This window comes from Ipomoea triloba, chromosome 12 (assembly GCF_003576645.1).
Source record: "Ipomoea triloba cultivar NCNSP0323 chromosome 12, ASM357664v1".
Taxonomy (NCBI): domain Eukaryota; kingdom Viridiplantae; phylum Streptophyta; class Magnoliopsida; order Solanales; family Convolvulaceae; genus Ipomoea; species Ipomoea triloba.
The window spans coordinates 6043444-6064145 of NC_044927.1; the positions used below are offsets into that span (position 1 = coordinate 6043444).

Genomic DNA, 20702 nt, shown 5'->3' on the forward strand with positions numbered 1-20702 from the left:
TTAGCCACCATCTTGCCATGATTTTGTAGGTGAAATTACATTGGGAAATAGCCCAAAGGTCTGCAACTCCTTCATGGGTACTCTTCTTTGGTATCAACATTATATTTACATCATTAACGCTAGTAGGGAACTCAACATTGTTTAGGTAGTGTAGAATGAAAGAAGATACATCATCGCCAATGTTAGGTAAAAAATGTTGAAAATGCCCAAATTCAGGCCGTTTAGACCCAATGCCTTATGTCGGTACATCTCGAAAATAGCATCCTTGACTTCATAGCTTCAAAATGGCGAAGAAGAACTTCATTATGCTCCGTGGAGATTTTAGCCTTAACTTTATTAAGATTGCCTCTCTCTCATAACTCGCGGAAGAGAAAATAGAATAAAAATATGTCTGGATCACCACGTGCATGTCAACCCCTTCAAGCCAAGCCTTAGCTTGATTTCTATACCGAGCGATGATTCTACTGCCTACGGGTCGTGACAAACTGGGGAAAGAACCTAGTATTTATCCATGTATATTTGTTCTACCTCACTTATGAAATAAATAATAATCTTAAGTGACTCGGATATCAAAATAACCTACTAAATTTTAAACTAATTCCTTTGGACTTTGGACCACTAGACTTATCAAAACTACTTTTCATTAAACTAATTTTTTTTTATCCTAAACTATAAAATATTTTGATTTTAACCCTAAAATATTTTGATTTCATCATGTCAACCCATCAATTTCAAATCAATTAGTGAGGCGTATTCGCAACTCCCATGTCCATTCTCTACAAACGAGCTTCCCAAAAGCGTGGGAGACACGCACAATCAGTCACAGTCAATGTCCATGATCTCTATGCATTCCAGGAAACTTGCAATTGCGTATTCTTCACTTGCGACGTTCTCTCTCAATCATATTTCTCTTGCCCCGCTTACCACAAAAATCTCCCCATTAAATAAACCCTCTTTCTACTCTCCACGAACCCTAGCTTCCACCATGGCCGGAGAATCGGAGAGCTTTACCGAAGCTACTGCCGTCAGCGATGACGTCAAGTTTGGGTTCGAGAGGTCCGAAATGTACCAGAGCAACCTCGCCGGTACTGTTGAACCGCCTTTCGATCGCCACGTGTTCCTCACCTACCAATCTCACCAAACTTGGCCTTCTCGCGTTGAGGACTCGGACTCCGATCTGCTTCCCAAGCTACTCTCTGCTGCTATCAAAGCTCGTAAGAACGATATTATAATCAAGGTCAGTGTTAGCTCAGAATTTTGGTAGTAGCTTCTTATTATGACTATGGAGTGGTTAATGCATTAATGATCATGTAATTTGTCTGCTATAATATAGGATATGGTGTTAATGCTTGGATATGTAACTTAATTTGAGATTTAATGTATTCTCTGCTTCGGTGATTTTGTGTGGTAGACTCGATTGACAGTCTGTGAAGGAGGTGAGGACGTGAACTTATCAGATGGTGATGTTCTGATTTTCCCTGATATGGTCAAGTACAGGTAATTCCGTGGATTTGTTTGGATGTTTCAACTGTTGATCTTCACATGGATTTGTAATTCTCAAATTTCATTCATTATTCTGTAAAAAACAGCCTATAGTTTGAACTTTCCTTTTGGATATACCTAATTAGTCTTCTAAAGAATCTTCTAATATTAGCAAAGATCTTGTTCTGGATAGCCTTTTCTCTGCCCTGTTGAGTGTTGAACTTTGTTATGAGTGCATTTTGTGTATCAACTAACTATTGGATATTTAAAATTGCTTCCATGCCTTAATTGTTTGCAAATTTTTTTTTTTGTATAGTGGCGTGAAGGAATCTGAAGTGGATGGTTTTGTTGAGGATGTGCTTGTGAGTGGCAAGCCCTGGGCTTCTGGAGAGCAGGGGTCACTAGATGGTGCATATGTATTTGTCTGTGCCCATAATAATCGAGATAGGAGGTGTGGTGTTTGTGGACCTCCTCTGATTGAGAAATTTAAGGAGGAGATTGAGGCCAAGGGCTTGAAAGAACAAGTTTTTGTAGCTGCTTGTTCTCATATTGGAGGCCACAAGTATGCTGGTAATGTTATCATCTTCAGTGAAGTTGAAGGAAAAGTTGCTGGCCATTGGTAATACCTGAATCCTTGGTGTCATTTTTAATGTTCTTAGGCATTATTTTGTGTATGTGTCAATAATGAAAATAATGCAGGGATAGCTATCTTTAGTATAACTAGCCATGGTAAGGATATTGTATGTAATAGTCATAATATCTATTCTTGTAATTCAGGTATGGTTATGTTACCCCAAATGATGTGCCTACTTTACTTGATCAGCATATCGGAGAGGGTAAAGTCATCGAACGGATCTGGAGGTGTGAACTAATTTTTCTTTGTTTCTTCTTTTACTTTCTCTTTGTACTATGAATTCCTGCCTTGGTTAATATCTCAGAAAGTGGATGGACAGACTGACAGAGCATTATTGTATATATAATGCTCTTTGGACTTGGATGCAGCTTTGCTTTTGAGAAAATATTTACCTTTGGAAAAATTGCATTTTTTATTGAATTTTCTATGAAGAGTTTGATGTCTTGAATATGCGGTTCTACAGTGTCTTGAAAATATGAATATATGTGCACTCACTTATCAATGGTGCTTATTGTGTGACTAAGGAATAATACATTATGCGCCATGGTCACTGCAGGGGCCAAATGGGATTACATACTGAGAAAGCTGCTGACAAGACAGATGAGCAGAAGGTTCCTAATGGAACCAACGTGGACAACAAAGAAAACAAACCCCAAGAAACTCGTACTGAAGAGAGCAAAGGAAGTTTCATGAGCTGCTGCCAAGGTGCTAATGGAGTTTCTTGCTGCAGAGATGCGAGTGCCGAGGAAGTAGAGAGCAAGAAGGCACAGGGAGGCCTTTTGAAGTTTGGGAAATGGGAGCAGCATGAGATTCTTACAGCTGTTGGTGTGGTTGCAGCTGTGTCGGTCGTTGCCGTGGCTTATGGCTTTTACAAAAGAGCCAGGTAAAACATGCTTGGCAGACTTCATCTAAAGTTTTCAGCCCAATGTTTTTTGTAGACATATAAACTTACATATGTGCAATAATTGCATAACATATTTATCCGGTGATCTGTTGAGTGAAAATAATATAGAAAAAAGAACTGAAATTATTAAGGCAATGCTACTCTTAACTGCATATGTTTGGTAAAAGTCAGCTGAATACCTGGCAGTGGCTGTGATTAGTACCTGACCACTTTATATGGATGTTGTTCAGATTCACTTGTGCTATATACATATGAACATAGCTTAGAGTAACAACAATAGTGGTATTTTTTGGGTGGCTTTTTGTGAGGTGGAAGAAAAACAATAGAGGAGAGGGAAGGTGAGGGTGAACTCTAAGACTCTTAAGAGTTTTTTTTTTTTTTTTGGTTGGGAAAAAAAAAGCAGGTGGGCTGGTGCGGGGTGCTTGAAGTATTTTTTGTTTGTTTGTTTCTTTTTTATCTTTTTCTTTCTCCTAATGTTTTTTTCCTTTTTTTTTTTTTTTGGTTGGGAAAAAAAAAGCAGGTGGGCTGGTGCGGGGTGCTTGAAGTATTTTTTGTTTGTTTGTTTCTTTTTTATCTTTTTCTTTCTCCTAATGTTTTTTTCCTTTTTTTTTTTTTTTGGTTGGGAAAAAAAAAGCAGGTGGGCTGGTGCGGGGTGCTTGAAGTATTTTTTGTTTGTTTGTTTCTTTTTTATCTTTTTCTTTCTCCTAATGTTTTTTTCCTTTTTTTTTTTTTTTGGTTGGGAAAAAAAAAGCAGGTGGGCTGGTGCGGGGTGCTTGAAGTATTTTTTGTTTGTTTGTTTCTTTTTTATCTTTTTCTTTCTCCTAATGTTTTTTTCCTTTTTTTTTTTTTTTGGTTGGGAAAAAAAAAGCAGGTGGGCTGGTGCGGGGTGCTTGAAGTATTTTTTGTTTGTTTGTTTCTTTTTTATCTTTTTCTTTCTCCTAATGTTTTTTTCCTTTTTTTTTTTTTTTGGTTGGGAAAAAAAAAGCAGGTGGGCTGGTGCGGGGTGCTTGAAGTATTTTTTGTTTGTTTGTTTCTTTTTTATCTTTTTCTTTCTCCTAATGTTTTTTTCCTTTTTTTTTTTTTTTGGTTGGGAAAAAAAAAGCAGGTGGGCTGGTGCGGGGTGCTTGAAGTATTTTTTGTTTGTTTGTTTCTTTTTTATCTTTTTCTTTCTCCTAATGTTTTTTTCCTTTTTTTTTTTTTTTGGTTGGGAAAAAAAAAGCAGGTGGGCTGGTGCGGGGTGCTTGAAGTATTTTTTGTTTGTTTGTTTCTTTTTTATCTTTTTCTTTCTCCTAATGTTTTTTTCCTTTTTTTTTTTTTTTGGTTGGGAAAAAAAAAGCAGGTGGGCTGGTGCGGGGTGCTTGAAGTATTTTTTGTTTGTTTGTTTCTTTTTTATCTTTTTCTTTCTCCTAATGTTTTTTTCCTTTTTTTTTTTTTTTGGTTGGGAAAAAAAAAGCAGGTGGGCTGGTGCGGGGTGCTTGAAGTATTTTTTGTTTGTTTGTTTCTTTTTTATCTTTTTCTTTCTCCTAATGTTTTTTTCCTTTTTTTTTTTTTTTGGTTGGGAAAAAAAAAGCAGGTGGGCTGGTGCGGGGTGCTTGAAGTATTTTTTGTTTGTTTGTTTCTTTTTTATCTTTTTCTTTCTCCTAATGTTTTTTTCCTTTTTTTTTTTTTTTTTTTTTTTGTTTTTTCCTTTTTGACCTACAAAGTTAAATTTTGAGTTGCCCATTTCATCTCTCAACTACGGAGATTTCATTGATTTGCTCTTCGACTTCTAATCTTATGCAATAAAATTCTTAACTATGTAATTTTTACCCAATTAGTCCTTTGTTTACTCTTATTTTTCCATTGAAAATAAGAGTAAGAATGTAATTTTGTTGTGGACTTTAATATGGAGTAGTTATCTTCACTCCCCATCAACAAGATTGATCATTATACCAAAAATCCCAAACGTCACTCAATGGCAAAGACAAACATCTCACTCATGGCTAGATGTACTCAAGAAGCAAACAGGCAAACGTGAACATTAACCCAAATCGAGGGTTATTACTTCGTATTATCCCTTTTTTTTTTTCTATCCTTGTTTTCTTTTCTATGAAATCCATGAATGTCAGAGAGATGTTAAGAGGGCTTTCGAGTTTAAGAGGGTTGGGTGATAAAGACTTATAAAAAGTGTGGACACATTCACACCCTTTATCTTGATAAATCAAATTTTAGGATTTTACTATTAATAAATTTTTAAAATTTTAAATTTGCAATAATTATAAAATGAATCCCGCTCTTTTATAAAATTGATCCCTTTTTTTTACTAAAATTTTCAACCATTAATGAATCATGATGGGCGATTGAGATCAATTCTCAGTTTTTATAGAATGACCACGTTCATCTCACCCAATTCAAACTCATGTAGTAAGAGTGAGCAGTAAACAACAAAAGCCATTAACTACAACCAAATACTTCACTTGCTTTATGCTCACCTGACTCACAGGATTGCTGAGTCTAACTTTATGGAACTTCACATTTGAATTTGTTGCAAAAGTTAGCAGTGTAGGCAGTCTTCGCTTTGGCTTTATCATCCTCCTATACTAGTCTCTCCGTCAAACAAAAATTAAGCAAGTAAATGCAGCATTAGCTCCATTGAGAAGTAAATTCATGCTGAAAGAAAAGCATTGTTTGCAATTGACTCATAGACTGATATACACAACTAAAGGCAAAAGAAGCACTTGGCGAGCCCTCCCCATTAACATCTCTTTTAGAGGTCTATTCCTCTTTGTACTAGACTATTAATGGCCCAACCACAAGTCAGAAGACAATGAATCACCAAGAAAATAGATGAAAACAGGACAAATTATTTTCGCCATATCACACCAAGTACCAAGGGAAAAAGGGAGAACAAAGGAATAAAAAATATCTATACAATTAAAACAGTTATCTTAAGAGTCCAGGTTACAGTAATGTCAAAACTGAGACGGTAAAGCTCAAAAACACCAAAACAATCCAAAATGAACAGTTAGTTATACTGACTTGAACTGGCTATTTTCATTTTCATCTGACGTAACTAAATAGAAATACATCCGTATTCATTGACCTACAATAATTTTCACATTAAAACAAAACAACTTTAACATAGGCACCAACCTTATCCTCTTCCAACTTCTAAGGAAAATATTTCCTTGGCTCTCTCTTCCTCTTTCTCTGCCTTATGCAAGGTTATCAAACTGAAATGGTAGTGTTGACTAAACAAATATTATCAGAAAGCAAATAATACAGTAAAGTGAATACTAGACCAACCATGTTTCTTTCATTTTCTTCCTCTATCTGCGCTTTACTTCAAGAATTTCATCAACAATTCAGATTCTTTCCTGAAGCCAAATGTGAAATAATTTGTCATGCGCTATAAATTGATGGAGGAATAGCTAAAGATAATAATGGATGGAGATTTAAAGAACACAGAAGACACACAAATCCAACTCTAAAAGAAAAGTGACAGATTTATAGAGGGGAGTGGTAACCAAGTTATGCGAGGGTGTACCTTCTCTCTCTCTCTCTCTTTGTTCTCTTCCTCTTCTTTCACGTTCAATTTACAAGCATGCTCCCTACAAATCATTACAGACATGGATATAAGAAAACAAAAGTCAACATAAATTTTTCTTCACTGGTTCAACACCTTAAATTTACACAAGCATTGTTATTAAGCTCTGCAAATTAAATGGACCATAAAGCAAAAGAAAAGTTAGAGACAATAAAGAAGACGGCCGCACTGTAAAAGAATAATGCATGTCACCATGTGCATGTGCATGTGCATATCAATTATCAAAAGAATTTTCACTAAACAACAACTTATGTCGTACAAATTCAACAATATAACTTAGAAGTTATCACTTACCTAATAAAAAATATTCAAAGAACTGCGAAAAATGAGCTAAGAAGTTGATTGATGCGTTATACTTTTCAGTATTGATGTTGGATGGCAATAGCAAACACCATTAATGTGAAGGAGCTTCGCTTGCTTTTGTTGTGGCAAACTTAAGAGTTATCTCCCTGAAATTTACTTCAGTCTTACTCAAATCCATTAAGAGTTACTCTATTAGTCTGAGAAAATAAAATTTTAACAAATAAATAAATGTGAGAAAAAGATGAACCAATCAAGATTCAAGAAAAAAATTTACTAAATTTTTTTTTAAATGATTTAAAATGAATGGGAGGGTAGGTTACACAAGGTTGTACCTGGTTCTGGAGTAATCAGATTTCCTAGGAATCATATTCAAATACAAAGGAAGATTTGGAGGAACTAAGGAAGCAGGTGTCTGTTGTTGAACCCTGGATGTTACAGCTACCAGTAATCATGGCATGAGCAAACACCATCTTTAAAATGATGGAATCTCTTCATATCTCTCAGAACAATCTCTCTTTGGTTCATCTTACTGACATGTTTCATCAGAGAATGGCAATCCCCACAGACTCTCAGGTTCTTGACAATCCTAATGACTGTACTATGACCAGTACTGATAAGCCCAAAAGCAAGTGCCAACTTTTCGCTATGACTTCCTAAGGCATCTTCCTTTTCTTCCTCCTCAATGTTATGAAGGACCCATTCAGTTTCAGGCACGTAACCTTGTTGTCTAGCACCTGCTGTTATGTCCTCTAATTTTGCATATATCTCACAGGCTAGGCTGTGAGCACGATCGCCAGCTACAAAGGTATGCACTTGACCATCCACCTCCATTGAACTCCATCCAGGATCTTTCTCTACATCTTTACTCTTCATCGAAGTTCTTACCCTTTCAACATCATCCCATTTGCCCACACCAGCATAAACATTTGAAAGAAAGATATAGCTGCCAGGATGTTTTGGCTTAAGCTTCAGGAGTTTATCTGTGGCATATTTTGCCATTTCAATATTTTTACAAGCTCTGCAAGCACAAAAGAGTGCCCCCCAAATGATGTGGTCAGGCTCCAATGGCATTCTTTCAACAAATCTCAAAGCCTCATCCAGCTGGCCTGCCCGGCCATATAGATCAACTATCACAGCATAATGTTTCATGGTTGGCACCATAGAGTACTTAACCTTCATGCTATTAAAAATGTTGAGACCCTGATCCACCCTTCCAGCGTGTGAGCATGCAGTTAAAACAGACAGAAAAACAACTTCATCAGGCCTGATTCCTGCATTACATGAAATCAATGTTACAATTTGGCAAATAATCTTCCAAATAAGCCAACTTAGAAACAAGTGATACTCTGAATGAACCTGACAAGATCATCATTTCAAAGCACTGAATGGCCTTATCAGCACATCCATGGATTGCCCAACCCCAAATCATAACACTCCAAGTGCGTATATCTTTCACTTTCATCCCATTAAACACCTGACTAGCAGACTCAATATCCCCACATTTTGCATACATATCCAGCAAAGCATTTCCAACGGCAGCATTCATCCTGAACCCGTGGCTCAACATGTTATTATGGATTCTTACCCCTGCCTCAAGTGCCCCAATTTTTGCACAGGCAGAAAGGGCAGAAACGATAGTCAAATCATTGGGCTTGACACCTATGTCCACCATCTTAAAGAACAACTCCAGAGCCTTCTCATGAAGCCCATTCAGCATCAACCCATGAATCACAGTAGTCCAAGAAACAACGTTCTTCTCGTCCATCCCATCAAAAAACTCAATTGCCTTGTACACTTCCCCACTTCTCATCAACCCATTTATCAAACTATTCCACGAGCCAGTGTTCCTCTCCGGCATTTCCTCGAATAACTGGACTGCCTTACTCAGCTTCCCACCCTTGCAACACCCATCGATTACCACATTCCACAATAGCACACTCTCAACCTTATTCTTCTCAGGACTTTCGTTGAACAGCTGCAAGGCAGAATCCAACAACCCAATTTTCACGTACATATCGGCCAAAGAAACCCTCACAAACGAGTCACAATCAAGCCCCATTTTAAAAATCCCGCAATGGAACACAGCCCCACATCGTTTCCCACGCAAACCCATCACCGACTTCAGCACAAACGGAAACGTAAGCCGGTCAGGCCGCACACCAAGCCTCAACATGAGCTTAAAATGCTCGATGGAGCTCTCGAAACACGAATTTTCGCAAAGTCCCCTGATGATTGCATTGAAAATGAACAAGTTCCGATAGCAAGAAGAGCGGAAAATGGAGAGGGCGTAATTTATCGACCCGTGCTGAGAAGAGGCGGAGATGAGCTGGGTGGTGATTCTAGAGTTGGCTATGTGGAGGCAACGGCGGAGGACTTGGGCGTGGATGGATTTGAGGTGGGGAGTGGATTTGGAGGAGTGGATGAGTGATATGAAATGGGTTTCGGCGAGATTTGGATGATCATGGCGAGAAGAAATGGGATTTGGAGCCTGTTGGGTGGCAAAACTGGTGGTTTTAGATGGAAAGTAAGCCTTCTTCGCTTTTGTGATAGCGTTCATTGTCTTGAACAAATGAATTGTATCCTTGAAAGTTATGATATACGGGACAACATTCAATCCTTGAAGATACCCAGCTCCCTTCCCGCCAAAAGATAACAATTTCTATTTCTATATAAGAAAAAATTGCTTCTTTCAAAATATATATATATGAAAAAATTGCACTTTTGATCCTATGACTAAAAAACTTCTGTTAATTGCAATACTTGACTTTTAAAACTAACGAATTAATCCTTTTAACCCATTTCAAATTACAAAATAGCGAGGGCATAACCGTCATTCTCTATTTAAAAAAAGGGGGAAATCGATTGCTCCAATTGTCGAATTCTCTATTTGTCAAATTCTGGCCAAAATGCAACCCTAATTTGGCTTAACTCAATTTGCTCCGATTCTAAAACCATACAAATTAAACAACGAAATCGTGGAGGGCTACTTCGTCTGGGCAGGAGCAAAGAAGAAGGGAGAAAGCTAGGGAATCTGTCTCATACTCTGGGCACCAACTCTTGTCGAGGGGTAGTTCGTCTTCTGCAACTGGGCCTCCACTCTACAATGCGGAAATCATCAGCAGTGACTAGAACGAGTTCCGACCAAAATACAATACAACTAATAAGTAAGTAATAGTTTGTTAAATGTTGAAATTATATGAAATTAATAGTATTTGCTGTTTGTGTTGAGTGTTGTGTGTAGAGTAGAATGATAGTAAAGCATATCTAGGGTTTGGTGTGTGGTTTATATATGAATAAAGAATGGCAGTAAAGCATACATGTGGGCCAATATGTTGATTATTGTTTATTGTGGGATGTAGATGCGTATATTTTCTGTGGGGACCATTTTTGTCATGTGCATATTTAGTGTGTTCTGGGTGCGATCACTTTGTTTTAACTTTTGTGATAATGTCATGTGCATATACTGGGATTAGGAAGCATTGATGTATAACTTTATTGTTTTTGTTCTATGGGGACCAGTATGTTGAATGTTGCATGTTAATTGTTGCTTTACAAGAGATGGAGTTGGTCCATTTTCAGTTCTGCTTTTCCATAATGGGATAATAAATAGGGTTGGTGAAGTGAAATATTTGGGTGGTGATTATGAAATATATGAGAGAATGGAAGCTAAGGAAGTATGTCTAAATGGGTTGAAGGATATGATAAAGCAGTTAGGGTATTATGATGTAGGAGTACTCATTTATTGTTTTTGGAATGAAAGACTGAAGTTACTACAATAAGACAATGATGTAATATCAATAATGAATGAGGATAACCCGGGAAAGCACTTGGAGCTTTGGGTAGAAACACTAGATGAATTAGACTTGATTGATGCAGAAATGGAAGTAGTTAACCCAGATAGTGATTGTGAAAGGGAGGTTGAAGTTGAATTTATGGGGGTAGATGATGAGGTTGATACACTAATAGACCAAGAAAGGGAGACTACAGTACAAACATTAGCTGGAGCAAAGACCATCACTAAGAATTTTGATGAAATCAACTATTTTGATGAGTCACTAGTGGATTCTAAGAGTGATGGTGAGGGTAAGTGGCCTATATTTAGACCTGCAACATACATGAAAGACCCTATTTCACTTTAGGCATGACATTTACATCAAAAAAATCAGTTTAGAGAAGTTGTGCAGAATTATGCTTTCAATAATGGCAAAGAAATTAAAACTGTGAAAAATGACAAGTGTAGGGTCATTGTTAAGTGTACACATGAGGGTTGCCCAGGGAGAATAGGACTAAGGAAAGTAGTTAACTCACTGTCATGGATGATTTTGAACATGACAGATGAACATGAAGGATGTTTTTGGGTTTGGGAAAATAAAATGGTGAAATCTACTGTTGTTGCTAAGAGGTGGGCAACTGAATTAAAAGACTACCCAGATTGGATGATGAGGAAGTTCAAGAATAATGTGTGCAGTAAAGAGGGATTTTATGTCAGTGATCAACAAGCATATAGGGCAATCTGGAAGGCACGGAAGTTAAGAGTGAGCAATGAGGAAGACAATTTTAAGAGGATATAGAGTTACTGTGCAGAAATTTCAAGAACAAACCTTAGGACAACATGTGTTGTGAAGCTAAGTGACTTGGTTGATCAAAGTGGTTATGAAAGATTTCTGAGAATGTATGTTTGTTGGGAAGCTTGCAAGTAGGGATTCAAAAACTGTAGGAGACTGATATGTGTAGATGGCTGTCACTTTAGAGGTGCAACTAGTGGGATGTTATTGACTGTTGTAAGTATAGATGCAAATGACAGTTTATTTCCAATAGCATATGTTATTGTGGAAGGAGAGAAAAAGGAGTATTGGAGTTGGTTCCTACAACTTTTGAAAGAGGATTTGGAGATCACACCAACTATGGAGAATGAAATATGTTTCATAAGTGACAAACAGAAGGGGTTAATTCCAGTCTTTCAGGATGTGCTACTAGGGGTTGAGCACCGCTTTTGTATTAGACACTTGCATGCAAATATAAAGGTAGCAGAGTAGGCCACTTGAGGATTCTCTATGGGCTTGTGTTAGGGCAACCACTGTAAATACATTCAATGAAGCTATAAGCAAGCTGAGGGGATTAGATGAAGATGCATACCAATGGTTAGGTGATAAGAGTCCAACAGAATCGTCTAGATCACACTTCTCTCCAACATAATTGTTTCTGCGTGTTCTTTTTTCATGCGTTTTTGCTCCAAATTGATTAACTTTTGTTTCCTTTTCCGTTTTCCTTTCCATGAAAGTGCATTTGGATAATTCTGAGCATAAAACACGACTTTTAGTTCTAAAACCAAAATAAACACCTTAAAATAAGCTTTAAAATAGGTTAAAATATGGTGAAATATGATATAAAATAAGAGTTATCAACTCCCCCACACTTAAATTGTTGTTTATCATCAAGCAACTATACTAAGGACAACAACAAAAATGGAATCAACAAATAACCAATTAAAAGTTGTACTAAGGCAACAAATTGTATATACAAATGTTCAAGCAAAGAATTTAAAGAATTTTAAGATACCTTAAGTATGTCCACAGGTTAAGTAGGTATAGAAAAAAAACTCTTTTTAATTAATAACTCTATGAGGAAGCACACTCTCAAAAGATAAAACTTACACACTCCATTTTTTTTATGTACAATTTGGGATCTCACCACACAGTCTTAAATATGCGATAAAGGTCAAAAGGGCTTGAAAGAAAAAGGCATGAGACAAATGGTCAAAATGGGATCCAAAATCCTAAGAAAACTCAAGCATAGTGCAAGTCCTTATCAACCAATCATACCACGGTTCCATTGTCCTTATTAATGAAGCAAGGATTGGCATAAGCATCTCTATTCACACATTTGCAAGGTTTTTTCTCTATCAAAATTATTATTTTTTAACTTCTAGAGTAATGCCATCAAAGATAAAGTTAATGATTTGGAAGTAATCTGAAACTCCATGCATCTCCTTAAAGAGTTGAACTACCCCATCAAAGATAGAGTTTAAGATTTGGAAGTAATTCAATGCTCTGCTCCTACGAAGTTCGTCTCACCCTCTCACAACTTTTAGAACTCCAATTCACCTTAGAGAACCGAATTACCCCATCAAGGATATAATTAATGATTTGGAAGTAATTCAGAATTCCGCTCCTACGGAATTGAACTCAAGAACAAAAGGGGATTTCAATGACTTTTTAGTCCGAGAATTTATTCACCTAACTCCTTTTTATCCCTCAATTGTCTTTTTCCAGGGTTGCTTCTACAATTCTACATGCTCTTTTTTCATGCGTTTTTGCTCCAAATTGATTTACTTTTATTTTCTTTTCTATTTTCCTTCCTTTAAAGTGCATTTGGGTAATTTTGAGCACAAAACACAACTTTTAGTTCTAAAACCTAAATAAACACCTTAAAATAAGCATAAAAATATATTAAGAATGGCATGAAATATCTATAATCTACAAACGTAATAAGAGCCTAGGCTCTAACCGGAACTAAAAAATGGTGGTGTAATTATTTATTGAAATGAATGGTTCATATTATTTTGATTTCAGTATTTATTTTATTTTTCCTACTTTACCATCTATTATATGATTTACTTCTCATAAATACTCATGCATTTCGTCAGTATAAACTTTAGTAACAGAATATTCCATTGATTATTTATTATTCTTAACTTACTCATTGATTTTCATAAAGAAGGCCTTAGGTTCGAACCACATCCCAATCAAAATTGACATAATTGTTAAACATATGCTATGAATATGTTAGAGTGTATTTAAAAATACAATATAAAATTTAACATTAACTTTGGTCAACTAATTAGAATCACACATTGGTCATTGATGAAACAGTACACCTAATTTACAGTATATATTCAACACAGATGAGAAACTATGCATATCATTATTGTCTTTTTGGGAAGGAGAATTTAGTTATGTTTTTGAAGGTCCATTGCGTCAAGACACTAAAATTGCAATGAAGCACACTAGAGGACTAGATTAAATCAAGAATTCATTTCTTGACGGGAGTGGCAACAAAAGGAAGCATGGATCACGCCAATTAATGGGTTTTGTGTGTTACAAAAATTATGATTGGGTATTATCCAGTGAAAATGTTTCCCTCTAAAACTGCTATTGCACTAATTAATTTTATGAAAAATTATGTCACAAGTCATAGTTATGCATTTTTGAAATATTTACTTTAATGAAAAATTTGATAATCTTGCATTGATATACGCTAGGATACTAAATGATACTTTGATAAATTCTGAAACATTAATTTGAAAATACATACTCCCTCTGTCCCATTTTACTTGTTTTACTTTCATTTTTAATTTGTCCCAAAATGTTGTCATCTTTCCAAAATTGAACATCACCATCATTCTACTTTTCTCAATTTACCCTTATGACTTTTGCTTTATTTATTGCTTTTATATCCAAAAAGTGAAAAAGTTGGAGGTATAATAGGAAAGCACATCACATTTACTTTAATTTCTTAAAAAACGTGCAAAAAGCAAATGAGACAATCAATTTGGAACGAAAGGAGTATTAGACATTGTACTATTTGCGCAATGCACGTGTGGTCACTAGTGATATAAAATAAGAGTTATCAAATACCAATATATAGTAACATTGTAACAATTGTCTTCCAAAATTTTATTGACTCGTGGCACGACATGAACATCTTTATTTTGAATCACTGCAGACACTTGGGCTGTACTCAAAATATTTGTTGTCACTGACGTGACATGAAGACGTGGAAACAAGTTATTGGATGTTGCCTTTGATGCACAATACCAAATACAAAAGAAATGTACGTGGCATTACAATGGCACTAGTACCTACGCCCAAATGACAATGACACAAACATCATCAGAGTATCCGATGATATATGAACAACGCCACTCAATTGGGATCCCATGACTCAAGGGATGATTCATAGATTTGTTTGTTTTTTGTTGTTTCGATTGAACCTTAGCTTCCCATATAGTCAAAATTAATGGACAGGAGACACCTTATATCCAATTTGTTTTTTGGGACCACGAATAAGTCATATTAAATCTTATATTTATATTTAGGTTTCATGCTGTTTAATTAGTAGATATTTTCTTACTGTATGCTTATTATTTTTTTTTGAAAAAAATTTCTTTTCAGGTAAAGACATTTATCTTGTACATTTTGAGAGTAATTTATTGATAAATTATTACAGCATGTCAACTATGATAATTCTAATCCATTTATTTTACTCATTCAATTTTGTCGTGCAAAACTACAAATATATACAATAGTAAGTTGTTCATTTCTATTCTCATTTTTTAGAGTAAATACTCAAAGTGGTCCCTCGATTATAGTAATTCACAAATAAGTCATCGACTACCAAGTTTAGCAAATTAAGTTTTCAACTATTCAATACTTACTCAATAAGGTCCCCAATTATTCAATTCTTATTCAACAAGGTCCTCAACGAATGATTGATTTGTAAATTATTGAGTAAGAATTGAATAGCTGAGGATTTAATTGGTAAAATTGATAGTCGATGACTAATTTGTGAATTATGGCATAGTCGAATGACCATTTTGCGTATTTACTCCATTTTTTATTATCTAATATTTTTGGCGTATAGTATTAGATAATGCGTAGTTTTTCTTGTTTGGCACTAGTTATTCTAATACTCTAGAGACGAGAAAATAAAGAATTCAAAAAAAGAAAGTCTTTCGATTAAAAATTTAGGAAGACATTTTACGCTAAATTTGACCCTTTTTTCTCTTGATCAAAATGAATATTTTCATTTGACTGTATTTTCTTTTTAAATACCCAAACAAGGAAAAATCCTCAAAATAACCTCCAAAAATTATTTTTCTAGTTTTACAAACGGACCCTTGAATTAATCTATAGCGATGTATGTGATTTTAAATCAATACAAATGTGAAGTGGTAATAAATATTTTATTACCTCTATCAACGATAGCATACGATATTGCTATGTGTATTTGCTTAAGAGCAAAAGTGAAGACATTAATAATTACATTCTTTATAAGAATGAAGAAGAAAAACCAACTTAATTGGAAAATTGAGGTAGTTAGAAGTAATTGAGGAGGTGAGTATGAAACACCAATTGGTAATTACTATGTGCAAAACGGTATCGTACATGAGTATACAACATTGTATTCACCCCAATTGAAAGGTGTGGCTGAACGTAAACATTGCACATTGAAAGAGATTATGAATGTGATGTTTTGATAAGTTTAGGTTTACCCTAAAATATGTGGGGTGAAGTTATTTTGTCAAGTAACTACCTTTTAAATGAGGTTCCCCTTCCTCAAAAAAAAAAAAAAATGAGGTTCCCCACAATAAACTCGATAGATGAGTTGTGGAAAAATAGGAGACTTTCCTATCAATATTTGAAAGTGTGGGGTGTATTACAAAAGGTAACAACGCCAAGTGCCAACACTAAAGAAAATAAAAATAAGTCATAAAGTGGTGGACTGCACTTTTATTGGCTACGCACATAACAATAGTGATTATCAATTTTTAGTTTACGAGTCTCATAATGTAACGCCCTCATTTCCCAAAACCAAGGATACTTTGAAAAACACTTTTTTTTTTTAGTTTTATTTCGAAAATCCAATATAGTTGTAGCAAAAACAAAACCAAAGGGAAAAGGAGTGCTACCGCTTGGATAACTACCTATATCCAAACGCAAGGCTAAACCAAAACCCAAAACAACTCAAAGATTTAAGGCTCAAAAATATATTTATTGAAAACAATAGCCAAGTTAGGTATTAATACAAAAATAATTAACAATCAAATCTAAATGAACTAAAGATCCAACTAACTAATAAACAATAAAATACTAGGCGGTTCGCTCTCTTGCCAATGCTCATGCAACATCACTTGCAAAAAGAATTAAGAGAATAGAACACAAACAAACACACAAAATTAGCATAATGTTAAGTAAGGTTCACTTCACCCCGTAAAACATTTTTGCACATAGCACATAAGACAAATAATTGGCACGTAATATAACCCCTTAAAACATATTTTTATTTTTTATTTTTTTACATGCCTGATATGAAACTAGACATGCTAAATATATGCCATGTATGCAAATACACCATCATATAAAGTTATTGCTCAACATTAACATGATACATATCACACATGAGAACATTCTACTGATTACACTACTAACAACATGTAACACGTATTGAGCAATTAAAAGTACAAAACACATTTTTCGCAAATAGTCATATAGTCATACCGCATAAGTATATCACTCTCACCAAAATAAGATTTTATAAAACATAAGTTTATAACTCACACCTAAATAGATTTTTGAAAAACATATTTTATGAAAATACTCATATTTTACCACCAAGGCAAGGAGGAATGAAAATATTCTTCACGAAGTCTCTATTTTGAGTCCCTCAAAACCAAAACCAACCAGACGCACCCCAGTTGGCCTAAGTCTAATTCCTTAAGTATGCATACCTCAATTGAGACCCCCAATGAGTAGAAAAGGACTGGGGAGTTTGTGGATTAACTACCCGACCTACACCGGTATGTAGTAGACTCCAAATCCAAAACCAAGCCTTGATATACATATTCATTTTAGTATATTAAATGTTCATATTTAGTATACTACATGTTCAGTTTTTGAAGATTCATTTTTAATATAATATACTATTTAAAAATTAATCCATAGTACATTAAAAATGAACATTCAATATACTAATAATCAATACTTTTCAGTGTTACACCTTACAATATGAATCATTCTCCATAAACCCAATGGGGTAGCTCAAGTGGCAAGTGAACTCTCTTTGAGAGGAGGAATTTCGGGAGAACCCGGGTTCAATTCCCACAAGTGACGATTTCCCTTGGGCAAGCTCCCATGCCTCTCGGAGCTCCACTGTCCTGATTAACACTCCCACATGGATGATGGGAGTGGTTTTGAGCCTCAGCAGAGTCAACTTTTGACTCTTTGTGATTCAATAGGTTGAGAAAGTAAAAAAAATCATTTATCCCCTCTTCTCGGAGCAAGTATATTACTATTTTAATGCAATGTGTGGTTGTCCAATTTAAGATAACCAATGAATAAAAAGAATTTTATTACCATGTCAATGATATAACAATTTTAATACCTATCCAAATAGTTAATACTTAAATAGTATTAAATTATTTCTAAAAATATAAATTAGTTGAAATTGTAGTCAAAGTTAGTACAAATATAAATGGGGTATTTGGTCCTAGATTTATATGTGACAGTCCATTTTTATTCCATTTTTATTAGAACATCCTCATTTGATCATAGTATTATTGTGGCATTACCATTTTTAGTCTTGAATCAACAAAATCGTTAAAATTTTGTTAAATACAAAGACATTTCAATCTTTCTAATACAAAGTAGGTTGAACCACAATATTTTTTATGTTTATTTTTTATTTTTTAAAATCCATAATTGAACACCAAAATGTCATTGTATTTAACGATATTTAAACTGTTTTATTGATAAAAGACCAAAAATGGTCATGTCAAAATAATACTAGGACCAACAGTAGATGTACTGATAAAAAGCGACTAAAAGCGGACTGTCACTTATAAATCTAGGACAAAAAATGGAATAAACTCAATGACTTATTACATTAGCTTAGTGGGACAATAAGCAAAAATCTAAAATGTTAAGAATAGTATAGTTTTTGGTTAGTCGATTGGTCTTAATTAAGAAATGATCATTTTACTATTGTCATCCCCAACATTTATATCTCTATTGTTGTAGTTCATTTGCCTTGTCCCTTTTTTCTTTTTATTTAATATGTGAATAAATAAATAAATAAAATTGTAAAAGTAATTTAAGAGTTAATAAATTAGCACATTAAGTTTATGTCCTTATAAGTCATTTTACATATAACCAATTAAAAGTAAACAACTAATATACCAAATATTTTTTTACAATAAACTAATGCTATATCTAGTCAAACTAACTAACCCAATTAATTATCCGCTATCCACTATTAGCTACCATCCATTTGCCAAACAACCCCAAAAATTAAAAAAATTATAGTTAAATATTAAAATATTTTATTATTTTACTTTTTATTGAAATGTATTAAAATACTTCCTCCGTCTTATTTTATGTGTCTGGTTTGATTAACTAGGCTTGAATGAAGTTATTTTTAATTTAACTTTTCATAATATTAAGTTTAGTACTAGTATACAACATTTATACATTTAGAAACTACACTAAAAGTACTATTAATCATTAAAAAAAATTAAATTTAAAAAAAAATTTAATTCCATTTTTTATCCTAAATTTATAGGTGACATTCCACTTTTAGTCATTTTTTATTAGAACATCCACATTTGGTCCTAGTATTATTGTGACATGATCATTTTTAGTTCTCATTCAACAAAATCGTTAAAATGTTGTTAAATACAAAGATTTTGATCATTTTTATAGAAAGTGAGTTGATCACGCTATATTTTTATGTTTATTTTTATGAAAAAATTTGTAATAGAAGACCGAAATGTCTTTGTATTTAACGATGTTAAAATTGTTTTGTTGATAAATGACCGATGCAAAAATGGTCATGTCACAATAATATTAGAACCAAATGTGGATGTTCTGGTAAAATAAAAAAAAATTAAAAGTAGATTGTCACCTATAAATCTAGAACAAAAAATAGAATTAACTCAATTTAAAAAATAAATAAAAAAATGTTAAAGAAAATAAATAAAAAATAAAGAATTAATTTAATCAATAAATAGTAATAGCACAGATGAGACTTAAAAGATTTTTTTTTTTGAACAAATCAGACTTAAAAGATAACATCCAAATAATTTAGTCGTTTCTCTTTCCATCTGTAATGCATAAACATGCAGTATAAATATGTTCAGGCCGTTCCAATAAAAATTGGGGTCCTATGCAAATCTTAAATTGGGCCCCTTTTTCAAGTAATTAGTATATATAAATAATAGTTGTTCAACAAATTGTGTCAAAAATTTAAAATATAAATATTGTATAAAAATAGATCTAAATTTCATTTAAATAGTGACATGCGACGTGCACATATATTTAGACACAAAATTATCTAACAAACTTTTGATATCAACTTCTTTCAAAATCTCATTTTCAATAGAGATTAAAGCTAATCATTGAGTCAATAAAAGCGAATCATTTTGTTTATTATTGTGACCAATATCATCTAAACAACTATCAACATTTTTATTATTTTCATTGTCATAATAATATCTATCATCGTTGTGCACACTATCATTTAATTTTTTTTTCAATCTCACAATAATCTTGATATTCTATATGAGGATTAGCATCTAACAATTTTTCCTTGACATCATCTTTTTGCACATCTATTTGATCGAGTTTCTTTTATAATGAATTTTTCAAAAGCTCCCTTTTGAGAATGAATTAGTTGCTCAATTCTTGTTTCCTTTTTACGCTTCTCAAACCCAGATGAATAGTTTCTAGAAGACATAATTATAAAATCCTAAAGAACAAATAAGAATTTATTTAGAAACTCTATGAATAAATAATTAATCAAGAAACAAATTCTTTGAATATATTTTTTTTGAAATCGGAATTATTAAGTCATGTAAATAAAACAAAAAGAATTGTGAAATATTTAGTAATTTTAATTACCGAGAATTGAAGAACTTGAGAATTTGTGACTTTGTATGATCAAGAAGAATTGAAAAATTTTGTCGAGCTGCGTCTATCATCTGCGGTTTGCATCAATTATGTATTCACATACTATTG

The 20702-nt window shown here is 33.9% G+C and overlaps 2 protein-coding genes across 5 annotated transcripts; one reads left to right on the forward strand and one right to left on the reverse strand.

The window, feature by feature from the left end:
• Nucleotides 1-859: 859 nt before the first annotated feature.
• LOC116000190 (altered inheritance of mitochondria protein 32) lies at nt 860-3240 on the forward strand. Its single transcript, XM_031240221.1, has 5 exons — nt 860-1237; nt 1412-1497; nt 1799-2101; nt 2260-2343; nt 2673-3240. The coding sequence occupies exons 1-5, from the start codon at nt 986-988 to the stop codon at nt 3001-3003; spliced, it is 1056 nt and encodes a 351-aa protein (XP_031096081.1). The 5' UTR covers nt 860-985; the 3' UTR covers nt 3004-3240.
• A 2098-nt stretch (nt 3241-5338) lies between these two features.
• On the reverse strand, nt 5339-9539 carry LOC115998705 (pentatricopeptide repeat-containing protein At1g04840-like). Of its 4 annotated transcripts, none has more exons than XM_031238343.1 (6): nt 8266-9539; nt 7242-8180; nt 6901-7106; nt 6547-6610; nt 6153-6376; nt 5339-5599 (listed from the first exon to the last, which is right to left on the reverse strand). In XM_031238343.1, the coding sequence occupies exons 1-2, from the start codon at nt 9464-9466 to the stop codon at nt 7348-7350; spliced, it is 2034 nt and encodes a 677-aa protein (XP_031094203.1). In that variant the 5' UTR covers nt 9467-9539; the 3' UTR covers nt 5339-5599; nt 6153-6376; nt 6547-6610; nt 6901-7106; nt 7242-7347. The 4 variants fall into 4 exon arrangements, with proteins under 4 accessions (XP_031094203.1, XP_031094205.1, XP_031094204.1 ...); XM_031238345.1 differs by lacking the exon at nt 5339-5599 and having other exon boundaries at nt 5718-6232; nt 6306-6376; XM_031238344.1 differs by lacking the exon at nt 5339-5599 and having other exon boundaries at nt 5718-6376; nt 6901-7055.
• Nucleotides 9540-20702: the final 11163 nt, after the last annotated feature.